The sequence below is a fragment of the Odocoileus virginianus genome, chromosome 3, assembly GCF_023699985.2.
Source record: "Odocoileus virginianus isolate 20LAN1187 ecotype Illinois chromosome 3, Ovbor_1.2, whole genome shotgun sequence".
NCBI classification, from domain to species: Eukaryota; Metazoa; Chordata; class Mammalia; order Artiodactyla; family Cervidae; genus Odocoileus; species Odocoileus virginianus.
The window spans coordinates 10779138-10792478 of record NC_069676.1 but is presented as its reverse complement, the minus strand read 5'-3'; the positions used below and the strand labels follow the sequence as shown (position 1 = coordinate 10792478).

Sequence of the window (13341 nt, the reverse complement as noted above, 5' to 3'; positions counted from 1 at the left end):
CTTAGCCCCTGGACCACCAGGGAAATCCCTCCCTTAGGAATTTACATGGTTTTAGGAGCCCTGTGCCAGAAACGAGGGTCAGAGACCAGGGTCCATATTTTCTATGATGTGACAGTTGACAACTTTAAAGTCTTACCCCTTCTTCCCTTTGTGCCCCAAACCTGTATAAGGTGGTAAGAAAGGCTGTATGTGATCTGCCACCACCCCTAACCGCAGCTTAAAAAAAAACAGGCCAGACTCCTCTCCACTATTCAACCAACCCTTGGGTGGAGGTCCAGGCTCCACTTTTCTCTGTAGGTTACAGAAAAAGTAACTTGGTATTTATATATACTGCAATATTGTTATTTAGTCCCTAAGTTGTATCTGACTCTTGCAACCCCATAGGCTATAGCCTGCCAGGCTCCTCTGTCCATGGAATTCTCCAGGCAAGGATACTGGAGTGGGGTGCCATTTTCTTCTCCAATATATACTTTAATAAACTGTACTTATTTGCTCTATTGATAAATCCTCCAGATCTTTCCATAGCAATACCCTTTGTTTATAAAAACTACATAATTATCAGCAAATATATTTAGAAAAGAATATACAAAGTGTTTCCTGGCAAGATTTAGTGATAACTGAAACATTCTTGAAATCTTCATGAAAATTCATAAATGACCTGTGGGCATTAGTGAGAAGGTCCCCAACCTCTCATGCCTCATTCATCACCGACCTGCCCCTTACATGATGGCGGTTGTGATTCTCTGTTTATTCTTCCATACCGTCATCATCTTTTATTTTTCATTCTGCAATGTTCTTTCAGTTTTGCCTCCTTTGACCTTTCAACGAATAAGTATGAAAGAAATTACATTGAAAAGGGCTTCCGGTGGTTTCTCGGTCTGTGTTTCACACATGCCCTGAAGCTTCATGGCTGGTCTAGGATTGTGGGGTTCGCCGTCCCACTTGAGCCAAGTGCCCCCGAGGATGGGGTGGGGTGAGGGGGCTTTTCAATCTTCAAACGAGGGAGGGTAGGTAGGGAAGGATGGGTCTCTCTCACAGCAAATGGTCAAAGATCAAAAGTGGGGCGACTCATTATTACAAACGGTGAGACCACTTCTCAAGTGTCCGTTTTTGGGAAGAAGTGTCACAGTTCCGTGAGGGCCTCGCGGCCATCTGGTTCAATGCAGTGACCATGGAGGGGACAGTTCCGGGCTCCCTACCAGGTCAAGGTCCGAGCAAAGACGTGACCTCCGGCCTGCTGTCACTCAGGCACGGCAGGGCGGGGCCTTGCGAGCTGTCCAATCAGAGGAGTCGCCGGTTACGTACGTGTGAGCGCCTGTAGGCGACGCTCCAGTGTCGGGCGTGGGTGGCGTGGACTGCGTGCTGGTTCCCATTCGCTCCCGCAGCGCAGCAGATCCCCTCTCCGTGTCCTTAAAAGGCTCCAGTGGCTCCGCGGCATCCTCTGTCACTGTGACTTGCGCTTGCCGCGGCAGTCGTGGAGTGGACTACTGGGAAGCCAAGAAACCAAAAAATGGTGAGCTGGGGGAGCCGGGTGTTGGAAGGCGAGGGCTGAGGGACCTGCTGGAACTGGCCGTGGTGGGACCCGGGCCTCCCCGTGGTCAACTTCGGACCCGCGGACCCGAGTCCACCCACCCCGAGCGCGGCACGCAACGCCCAGACTTAGCAGGCAGTTGGGACCCGGGGCGGCCTCTTAGCTCACCGCTGCGGCTGTGTCTGCTCCAGATGGTGTGCTGTCCACGGAGAGGGTTGTAACGGGACAATCGTGACTCAGTCTTTGGGGTCCCTGCATTAGAGGAGCAGCGGTCTATGGGGTCCCTCCTTTCTCCCCGGGGTGGGGGAACTCTATTTCCCCTCACTTTTCAAATGTATGAAGAACAGTGTCACAAATCCACGACCCTGTATCCCTACTCCAGCTCTTCCCAGGGCAGGAAACAAATGTCTAAATTTCCAGATCTTTCCCGATATTCACAAACGCCATCTTCCCCTTTTCAGTTCATAGCTTCTTTATTAACTACTTGCCCTCCGTGGTGCATTTCAGGGTACGCAGTATTTTAAATTGTTTATTATTAATCCACAGAGCCATGAATGACTCTTTAAAGATTAGTTTTTTGTCAGTGTATGTTTTCCATGAGAAGAAACCAGAGATTAACCACCGGGAACTACACTGTATTTAAGTCTTGTGCCGTCCCCCCCTTACTCCGCCCCACAAGCTTTCCCAGCCAGACATCCTATTTTGTTTAACCCCTTTGGGTGGAGGTTCCTCTTGGGAGACTCCTGGGTGATCGGTCTTTTCATCATAGTTCCAGGTCAGCCTTGTCCCTCCCTGAGTCTGTGACCTTACTCACTTTTAAGCCTTTATTTAGCTGTGTGGGTCCTAGTTGCGGCGTGTGGGATCTAGTTCCACGACCAAGGATTGAACCCGGGTCCCCTGCAATGAGAGCGCAGTCCTGGCCACTGGACCACCAGGGAAGTCCTAAGTCTCCATCTTCAGTAACTGTAAATGATTTAATCAATAGATCTTGAAAGAGAGTATAAAATATTTCCAAAGAGAAAGAAAGAGGTGAATTTCAGAAAGAATATTTCATTATACCATTCCACTAGTTACATTTTTTCCTTTTTTGTCACATAACTGACTGTAACATTCAAGATCTTTTTTTTTCTTTTCTCCAATTATTATTTACAGTTTCTTGCCATGGAAATGATAATTGGCTGACATTTACTTTCTGAAAGGAATAGATATTTATATTTTCTTCTTGAAATAGAAAAAAATGCCTTACAGTTTTCCTCCCTTCTTTACACATAAATACTGGGTTGAATGGTCCTGCTGGATTATTCAAACACTGGGTATGTGTCATTTAAAGTATCAGTGGAGTTCATGGCAATGACTGTGGGGAGCCCAGACCTGTGGTCAGTATTTCTAAGCCAAGGGTCTCTCGAGCCTGTAAAAGGAAGTACTCAGAGGACCGGTTGTTCTGTCTGGGAAGTCTTCCCCTGCAAGTGTCCTACCTGCTCTCACCAACCAGGGAAGGAGCCTTTATAGTGAGAGAAGATACAGCCCTGGAAAGGTGGGGATGCACTTCTGACGGTGGGGGATACGGAGTGACGTCCTGCTGCTGCTGCTGCTGAGTCACTTCAGTCGTGTCCGACTCTGTGCGACCCCATAGACGGCAGCCCACCAGGCTCCCCCGTCCCTGGGATTCTCCAGGCAAGAACACTGGAGTGGGTTGCCATTTCCTTCTCCAATGCATGAAAGTGAAAAGTGAAAGTGAAGTCACTCAGTTGTGTCCGACTCTTAGCGACCCCATGGACTGCAGCCTACCAGGCTCCTCCATCCATGGGATTTTCCAGGCAAGAGTACTGGAGTGGGGTGCCATTGCCTTCTCCAATGACACCCTGAGACCCTAACTATTGATTACCTGGTTGAACTTTGCACTGTAACTGTACATACGAACTACTCAGAGTAACTTGAGTGTGTTGAGAAAGTCTGTGAAGGTCAGGAATTGTGTCTCCTTGGACAAGAGTTTATGAATTTGTTTAAGTTAGAACTTTACATTGAATCTGGCGAAGAGTCTTCTCACTTGTAAGAATTGAAGTCTGGAGAGGGAGCATTTGTTGGAGCCTCCAGAGTTCATTTCTGTGGTTGTTTGGGTGACTGACCCTCATCACTGACACACTCTCAGTTCAGTCGCTCAGTCGTGTCTGACTCTTTGTGACCCCATGGACTGCAGTATGCCAAGTTTCCCTTTTCTTCGCCATCTCCTGGAGCTTGCTCAAACTCATGTCCATCGGGTTGGAGTACCATCCAACCATCTCATCCCTTGTCGTCCCCTTCTCCTCCTGCCTTCAATCTTTCCCAGCATCACAGTCTTTCCTAATGAGTCAACTCTGACACACTCTAGGTTGTATTCCCACAGTGGGAGATCTGGACCTCAAGCCTGGGAATCTGAGTTTCTTCTGAATTATAGGGAAATAGCCTGCTAATATTACACTGATTAAAATATTTGCATTTCTTCCCTTGTATACATTTATATATTGAATATTTCAGTTTTTAAAGATGTTTTTGATGTGGACCATTTTTAAAGACTTCATTGAATTTGGTACATTGCTTGTTTCATGTTTTGGTGTTTTGGCCCCGAGGCACGTGGCATCTGAGCTCCCAGACCAGGGATTGAACCTCTACCCCCTGCATTGGAAGGTGAAGCCATAACCACTGGATCACCAGGGAAGGCCCTGTTGCAGTTCTTTAGTTTTCCATCATAGTCTGTGACATTATTTAATATTGAGTGTATAGTATTTATGATTCTCAAGCTTTCAATGTATGTTGACAGAGAGACAGTGGGAGTAAGACAAAAAACTCTGGAACTAAACAGAATATTCTTTCCTTTTAAGCAAGAGATCCTCAAGGTATGAGATGGGTGTATTTGAGTTCTAAGGTAGCTTTTACATTCGTAGGTCAGTTTTTTGTATGTGCATGTCCTTAGAGAACTCTGAAATTTTAAGTGTTACAGTACTGCTGAAGCAAATGAATTCATGAAGAAGACTATTCAAAACGTACATAAATCACTGAAAATCCTAGTATATTTAATGGATTAGATGCAAATTCCTCGTGCATTACCTGTTACTTATTTCTGAAATAGCCCCCAGAGTGAGCTATAAGAAGCTATGATGCCTTTTCATTTTTTATAGTTTAAACTTTTATAAGGGTTAGCATTTAAAGGAGTGAATCTTAGAATAGTGTCCTCTGTAGATAAGTAAAAACTAAACTTAAAAAGTTCAAAGCAAAAGTAAATTAATTAAAATAAAGGCTATTGAATATAAAGATATGGTATATGCATATTACTCAGTTTTAAATCATCATGGGGAGGTTAGCAAAAATCTGTAAGATAAGACTGTCAAAAGTAGATTCATGCCAGGGCATCCTGGCCCCTCAAGTGGTCTTGCTTCAGTCACTCCCAAACAACCAGTGTAGATCATTTTAAGGCTTTAGTGAAATTTTTTTTCTTCACAAGTTTAATTTCTGGCCACACTGTGTGGCATGTGGGATCTTAGTTCCCCCACCGATTGAACCCACACCCCTTGCGCTGGAAGGCGGAGTTTTAACCACTTGACCACCAGAGAAGTCCATTTCTTGAGCATCTTGATTTGGTGTTTCTTTATCAAAAAAGAAGCAATTGCAAATGTATATTTTTCTTTCCCACCTTTGTCTTCGTCATGAGTAGTCAGACTTTTTTTTTTTTTTTCGCTGTTTGTTTCAGTTTAAGCCCCACTGATCTGTTAAATAACAAAAATACAATTGAATAAACTTTAAAGGTTTACTTGGTTTTATTAAGTGATTGAATCAGACAGCATCTCATCTATGGAGTGGGGAGGTGTCCAAATGGAAGGCTTAGATGGGTAGAAGGCCAAAGGGATAAGGAAAGAGTTAATTATCTTGCTTTGAGGGATAATAACCTATATGGCTGATTACCTCGTTGGCGCTGGCCAGAAAATTAAAAGCAAAAATAAGCTCAGTCTGGTTTAAGATGACATTCTTGGGGGAGATTCTTTGGTGCTCAGCCTTCTTTGTGGTCCAGTTCTCACATCCATACTACTGGAAAAGCCATGGCTTTTGACTATACAGACCTTTTTTGGTAAAGTGATGTCTCTGCTTTTTAATACACTGTCTGGGTTTCTCATAGCTTTCCTTTAGGAGTCTACTGTTTCTTTTTAACACCTTCCTCTTCTCTTTGTGCCCCAACCTGATGAGAAGTCTGGGTCCTCCGCTCGAGAGGTGACAGGAGATTCTGGCCACACAAGCTCCTGGTTTGGGCAAGAACTTTTGCCCCAGTCTCACCCTCCAACCACAGTGAACACCCAGACCAGGCTCCTTTCTGAAGCCATTTCACTGCTGCTTGAGAGAAAGGAAGATCTGATCCAGTGCATCAAAAATGAAATTTTAATTTCTTTTCTGCTGCTGGAAAATTATATTGATAAATGGAACCCCACTGACCTTTATTGATTACTTAATATGGCCCAGTGTAAATAGGGTTTTGCAGGATGGAAAATGATTATACAAACCTGTTTAATGAGGAAGTGATTAACCCCTCCTTTTAATTGGCGTATTTGGTCTGTTCTCAAACCTGCAAAGAATGAATGACACCTCACATTGAATTATGGCAACCTTGAGACTGTTGTTTCACCAAATAAGCCCCAATTCCCAGCCCCCAGCATTTTGGAAATGACTGACTCCGTCCACTCAGCAGCTGCTAAATATCCTGCCCTCACAGATTTGCTAAGTCTTTTCTGTTCCGTGTCTATTTCAGCAGCCTCTCAGCACACTTGGCCTTGCCTCTGAAGGGGCGTGGGTACCTTTACCTGGTCACCCTCAGAGAACCTCAGCACCATTGCCGCTGCACATGGTCTCTGCAGGCAGGGTCTGACCCGCATCCATCTTGCGCCGTGAGCATGAGTGACGTGACATTAATGACATCTCTTCTGAGGACATCAGAACGTGAAAAATGTTGAAATATATTTGAGCCCACTTAAGCTATTACTTGTAAAATGGCCCACCTGGAATAGTTCTCATAAAAAAAAAACGAAAAGGCTGTGGACTCTGGTGAAAACGCCAGATGACAGGCACTCGCCTCGGTGCCGCCGTCAGAGCCTGAGTCACAGAAGAGGCTTCGGGGACCTCCGCTCCTGCCTCTGCAGTTCCCCGGCAGGCCTGAAGCTGTCCACAGGCTTCTAACCAAGGTCCTGCCCTGGCCCTGCACGGCAGGCCGCTTGAGCTGCAGTTAGGTCTCCTGACGGAGCTGTGCTGAAAACAGATAGCCCTGAACATGGGACCTCCCAAAGATTCCCGTTACAATTTGGAGCCTGTACACAGCACCCTAAGAGCTCAGCACAGCTGTGGGAACCCCCCTGAGACAAGATACAGCTGACCCTGGGACCCCCCACCATAACCTACTTACAGGAGGGGGTGGAGGCCTCCCCCCTCCGGGTCCCTTGCCAGGTGCTAAGGTCATCACCCCTTCTCAGACCCCTAGGTTCCCTGTGGGCTCCTTAGGATTCCCCGAGTGATGAGCAAGGGGAGTTCACAGACCTCGGAAGGACATCTCCACATTCAAACATGATCCAGGTTTTCACCCCTTCGTTGGACTCAAGGGTCCACAGTGGACCCAACATCAGCCTGGTCTTAGCCCTAACCAGCAGTTGGCTTGGAAGGCATGTGTTTGCAGACCTCTGGGCAATCGTCTAAGAGTGTGTGATAAAAGAATTCTGGGAATCTCTTGCCTAACAGGTATCCACAATATACATCAAGGTAACACCTGTGTGTATATATACTGAGGCCTCCCCAGGACACACCACATCAGAACGCATCGTTGGAACACGGCATTCAGTGGAGTTTTAATTCTCTGTCTGCAGGGTGCAGGCCTTTATGAGAGTGCCATAGTGACTGAAGTAACTTCAAATCAGCTTAACAAAGATGGCCTTTTTCAATCACCTGAGATGAATATTAATGCCTTTTTTACTTCATCTTCTTTTTTTTCCCTGATAGATGTTACCTTTCTCTACAGCAGTTTTAGGTTTATAGAAAGCTTTATGTTACCTTTCTCTACAGCAGTTTAAGTTACAAAGTACAGAATGGTCACACTTAACCCCTCTGCCATCACATAGTTTTGCCCTGTTTTTTATATCTTGTATTATTGTGGTACATATTGTCCCATGGTTTTTTCCCTTTCCAGAACTCTGGTTGGAATAATACAGTATGTAGCCTTATTATGTTGGCTGCTTTCACTTAACAGTATGATTTTAAGGTTCTCTCTGTATTTTTGGTTTGATACCTCATTTCCTTTTAACAGTGAATAACATTTCATTATATTGATGTTCCAGTGATTATTTTTCCATTCACCTGTTGGAGAATTTCTTGTTCACCTGTAAATCTTGGCAGTCATGAGTAAACCTTTTATAAAAAATTCACACACAGGTATTTCTATGAATGAAGATGTTTTGGGTGGTGGTTTTTTTTGGCTGGACTGGGGCTTCCTTGCTGCACCAGCTTTTCTCTAGTTGTGGAGAGCAGGGGCTACTTCTAGTTGCTGTGTGCAGGCTTCTAGTGGTGGTAGCTTCTCTTGTGGCGTAGCCTGGGCTTTAGGGCACATAGGCTACATGTGGCTCCCAGGTCCTAAAGCACAGGCTCAGTAGTTGTGCATGGGTCCAGTTGCTCCGCAACATGTGGGATCCTCCCACACTGGGGATTGAACCCGTGTCTCCTGCATTGGCAGGCAGATTCTTTACCCCGGAGCCACCAGGGAAGCCCCTGTGACAGTAAGTTTTCAACAGCTTGGTAAAATACAAAGGAGCCTGGTTGCTGGATTACACGGTTAGGTATCATAAGAAACTGCGCATTTTCCCATGCAGGCATACTGTTTTCATTCCCACCAGCAGTGAGTAAGGGTTCCTGTCACTCCATATCTTCTCCATCCTTTAATAAAGCTTATTCTCAGTTTTCTTTTTAATTTTAGGTTTTGTAGTAAGTATCTAGAAATATTCTTCTTTTATTTGCAATCATGACATAAGACATGAGCATCTTTTATGCTTACTTACCATCCATATGTCTTGGTGAAAGGTATGTTCTGGTATTTTGTCCATTTTTAACTGTGTTGTCTGTCTTACTGTTGAGTTTTAAGAGTTGTTTAGATATTTTGGATGCCAGTCTTTTATCAGATAAGTGGTTTGTAGAGACTTTCTCCCAGTCTTTAGTTTGTTTTCAGTCTCTTAACCCTGTCTTTCATAAAGTTGTCATTTTAATGACATCAATTTACAGATTTCTTTTTTCTTTCATCAATCCTGCTTTTGTTGTGTTGAATCAAAAAACTCATCACCAAACTCAAGGTCACCAAAAAAACTCAAGGTCACCTGGATTTTCTCCTGTGTTTTTTTTTTCCCAGTATTCTTTTTAAATTGAAGTCTAGCTGATTTATAATGTTGTAGTTACTACTGTACAGTGAAGTGATTCACTTACATATTTTTTAATATCTCTTCCATCACGGTTTATCACAGGATATTGAATATAGTTGCCTGTGCTTTATAGTAGGAGCTTGTTTATCATCCTTTCTGTATATAAAAGCTTACATTTGCTAACCTTAACCTTGTAGCTTATTTATTTTATACATTTGTACCTCTTAACCTCCTACCCTTATCTCCCTTCCCCACTTCCCGTCCCCACTGGTCACTGCTAGTTTTGTCCTATCTGTGAGGCTGTTTCTGTTTTGTTATTTTCATTTGTTTCCTTTAGATTTCACATGTAAGTGAAATCATACAGTATTTCTCTCAGTCTGACTGACTTACTAAGCATAGTACCCTCCATCTATCCATGTTGTGGTAAATAGCAGAATTTAATTCTTTTTTATTGCCAAGAAGTATTCCAGTGTATATATGTACCACATCTTTATCCCTTAATCTGTTGATGGATGACATTTAGGTTGCCTCCGTATCTTGGCTGTTTTAAATAATGCTGCTATGAACACTGGGGAGTGTGTATCTTTTTGGAAGTGTTTTCATTTTCCTCAGACATATGCGAAAGAGTGGAACTGCTGGATCACATGGTAGTTCTTGGGCTTCTCTGAGAGCTCAGTGGTGAAGAATCCACCTGCCAATGCAGGAGATGCAGGTTCAATCCCTGGGTTGGGAAGACCTCCTGGAGAAGGACATGGAACCCACTCCTGTGTTCTTGCCTGGGAAGTGCTGTGGCAGTGGAGCCTGGCATGCTGCAGTCTGTGGGGTCGCAGAATCGGACACAACTTGGTGACTAAACAACAACAGTTGTTTTAAGTTTATTGAGAAACCTCAACACTGTTTCCCCTATTAGTTGGCACTAATTTACATTGCTACCAAGAGTGTACAAGGGTTCCCTTTTCTCCACATCCTCACCAGTTTATTTGTGGTCTTCTTAATGGTATCCATTCTGACAGGTGTGATGGGATCTCTGATTGTCTCGACTTGCATTTCTCTGGTGACTAGTGATGTTGAGCATCTTTTCATACGCCAGTTTACCATCTCTGTGCCTTCTTTGGAAAAATATCTACTTGGGTATTTTGCACATTTTTAGAAAGTTTTGGGTATTTTTTGGCTGCACTATGCAGCACGTGGGATTTTAGTTCCCTACTAGGGATTGAACCCGTGTTGGAAGTGCAGTCTTAACCACTGGACTACATGGGAAGTTCGTCTTCTGCTAGTTTTTAATCAGGTTATTTTTTTTTTCCTGGAAGTTGTTCCTGTATTTTAGATATCATCTCCTTATCAGTCATTAACACTTGCAAATATCTTTCTAATTCAATACATTGTCTTTTCATTTTCTCAGTGGTTTCTTTGTCAATGGTAGGTTTGATTAGGTCCCATTAGTTAACTTTTGCTTTTGTTTCCTTGACCCTCACCCTCTGTTCCACATTTATCCCTATGCATCTCTTCCATTTGGCTGTTCCTGAGTTGTATCCTTTATCATAAACCAACCATAGTAAGCCAAGTGTCCTCCTGAGTTCTCAGAATTATTCCGGTAAATTAGCAAACATGAGGGAGTGTCAAGGAGATCTGTGAATGTATAGGCAGCTGGGTAGAAATGTCAGTAGCCCAGGCGCCTTGTTTGTGGCCAGCAGCTTAAATGGGGGCAGTCTTGTGGCAGTGAGTGTTCAATCTGTGATGTCTAACGCCATCTCCAGGGAGTGTTAATATTGACCTGAATGGGCAGACACATATTTTGATGACACAGAGTTGGAGCAGTAGTGTTAAGAGATGCCGCATATCTGATGTAAGGAGCAGGGAAAAGACCTATCACCGTCACAAGCTCTTTTGTCCTCTACTCCAACATTTGGAGAGCAGGAATATCCTGGGCATATTTTTAAATGGCTGCTTTTTTGTCTCGCTGATTTTGGAGACAGCAGTTTCCCCATGACCTAAATTCTCTGATGGTTCTGGGTCTAAGAAGAGTTGTTGGTATTTAGTTAGTTGGTTATTATCTTGTGAGGATGCTAATGCTAGCTTCTAAACTCCTTACACGACTGAAGAGGAACCAGAAGTCTCTGACTTCAATTTAACTTTTTATTTTATATTGGAGTACAGCCAGTTAACAAACACTGCTGTGAGAGTTTCAGGTGAGCAGCAGAGAGACTCACCCATACACACATATGTCTCTGTTCTCACCCAAACTCCGCTCCCATCCAGGCTGCCACACACAGAACATCAGGTAGAGTTCCCTGTGCTATATGGTAGGTCCTTGTTGGTTTTCCATTTTAAATACAGCAGGGTGTACACATCCATCCTCGTCAGCTGACAGCTTTGTACTTTTATCCCTCATTATTCCACTTTGTGCCCCACATCTGTACAAAATGCTAAGAAAACCTGAGGGTTCCTGCCTTTGGTGCTGGCAAGCGAGTAAGTCCGTGGTAGTTTCTGCCCAGGAGTATGCAAACCCTCACCCTATCTTACCCTCTAAGCTCAATTTAAAAAAAAAACCCAGGCCAGGAGCCTTATCTTGCTCTCTGAAGGCGTTCCCCATGCTTGAGAAGCCCACCCTCCCCCCCCCAGACACTTCGTTATAAAAATAAAAAGCTCTTGACATTGAGTGCATGTTGTCACCAGTCTGTAGACATCTGAGCCAAATCTTAGATGCGGTCCACATGCTTGTGCAGGAGACTATTAAGACTTACAGAAGAAGGAACATGGCTTTTGTACTGCAACACTACTTAATTATTCTATTGAAAAATCCTAAAAAAAAAAAAAAAAAGAAAAATCCTTCACATCTTTCTATACCAGTTCATGTCACCTTTTGTTTATTAAATACACAGATAATCTATTTTTGGCTGGCTCTTCCTTGCTGCCTGTGGGCTTTCTCTCGTTACAATGCGAGGGGAACTACTCTTCTTTGGCAGTGCGCACACCTCCCGTTGTAGTGGCTCCTCTTGTGGAGTGTGGGCTCTCGGGCACGTCGGCTTCAGCAGCTGCAGTACGTGGATTCTAGCGCATAGGCTCAGTAGTTGGGGTACACAGGCTTAGTTGCAGCATTTGGGATCTTCCCAGATCAGGGGTCTGTGTCTTCTGCCCTGGAAGGCAGATTCTTTACTGAGCCACCAAGGAAGCCCCACCCTTTATTTTTAAAAGTAAATGCTGGGGTGAGATTATGTAACCAGTTTTTTCAAAATAGACCTCTGTCTTGTTAGCAGTTTTTGCTGCCAGTCTGAGTTAAAACTCAGATTGCCACATCACAGGGCAAGCACAGTAAAATTATGTTCTTCTCCAAACTTCATTAATTCCTTTTTTTTAAAAAATCATCATATATATTCCAAAAAAGAATGTACAAAATGCTTTATTGGGCTGTCTAATAGTAAGAGTACAAACATCTTTGTAACCGTGAAGATTCATAAGTGGGCCTTTGGGCAGTTTTTAGAGTCTCTGATGTTCTGCTCCCAGCTCATCTCCATGCTGCCGATAGAGGATCTCTGTTGATTGTTGAGTCATACCTTTACCATCTGCTCTTTTCACTACACAGTGTTGTTTTAGTTTTTTCTGCTTTGACCTGTCAATAAATATTAATTAAATTACATTCAGAATGCTTTTTGGTTGCTTTTAGCAGCAGATGTTGGGTACACACCTAGTGTCTGAGACTGTGGGCCAGTCAAGGTACTCATCCATTGCAGTGGTTATGGGGTTTGGGCTTTTTCCAGTTATTTATGTATTCTTTTTGGTCATGCTGAGTAGCTTGTGGGGTCTTAGTTCGCAGGGCTCTTGGCAGTGAAAATGTGGAGTCCTGACCAGTAGACCACCAGGGAATTCCCCCTAGTTTAATTCTTAATCTCATTGAAAATATATTTTCTATATCCTTATATCCATCTCCAAGTACAAATACACGTAAATTCTCTGGACACTGGAGGACAACTGATGGTGATCAAGTTCAGATTTACAGGAAACGGCAGTGGGGTGCATCAGTTGATGCTTCCTCTGTTCATGCCTAATTTACATATTTGTCATCTATGGTCGTCAACACTTGGGATTATTAACTAATTTTTGTTCTTCGAGTGAGATATAATCTGCTTGACATGTTGCCTGATTATTCCCTATTACTAAGCAGATGGACAATTTTTTCATGTGTGGTCTCTCATCATCTGTTAAACAGGTTTTGGTTATTTTCCCATTATTTTAAAACTCTGGTGTCCATCTTACTTCAGATACTAACCTTTTAACATCACATGTATTTTCTTCTATCTTTTGTTTTATAACTCCCTTCGTTTTAATATGTTTGCATTGGTCAGGCTCTTGCTTCAAGGCTATTTTTTCTTTTTCTTAAATGAGAAAGTTCTCCCTATTTTT

The 13341-nt window shown here is 43.5% G+C and overlaps 1 protein-coding gene and 1 long non-coding RNA gene across 11 annotated transcripts in view; one reads left to right on the top strand and one right to left on the bottom strand.

Annotated features, from left to right (window-relative positions):
* LOC110149499 (zinc finger protein 791-like) overlaps nucleotides 1–13341 on the top strand; it is a 62037-nt gene that overhangs the window by 43081 nt on the left and 5615 nt on the right. The window contains exon 1 of one of the 10 annotated variants that reach the window (XM_020911944.2): nucleotides 1425–1513. The exons of 8 other annotated variants lie outside the window; for them this stretch is intronic. In XM_020911944.2, the coding sequence (XP_020767603.2) occupies nucleotides 1511–1513 (3 nt within the window). In that variant the 5' untranslated portion in view covers nucleotides 1425–1510. Of the gene's footprint in view, nucleotides 1–1424; nucleotides 1514–13341 lie in introns of those variants that run through there. One more of the 10 variants, XM_070463636.1, reaches the window with a different exon arrangement.
* LOC110149501 (uncharacterized) overlaps nucleotides 12315–13341 on the bottom strand; it is a 30835-nt gene continuing 29808 nt past the window's right edge. The window contains exon 2 of the long non-coding RNA XR_011486340.1: nucleotides 12315–12550. This is a non-coding gene — a long non-coding RNA (uncharacterized lncRNA). The remainder of the gene's footprint in view (nucleotides 12551–13341) is intronic.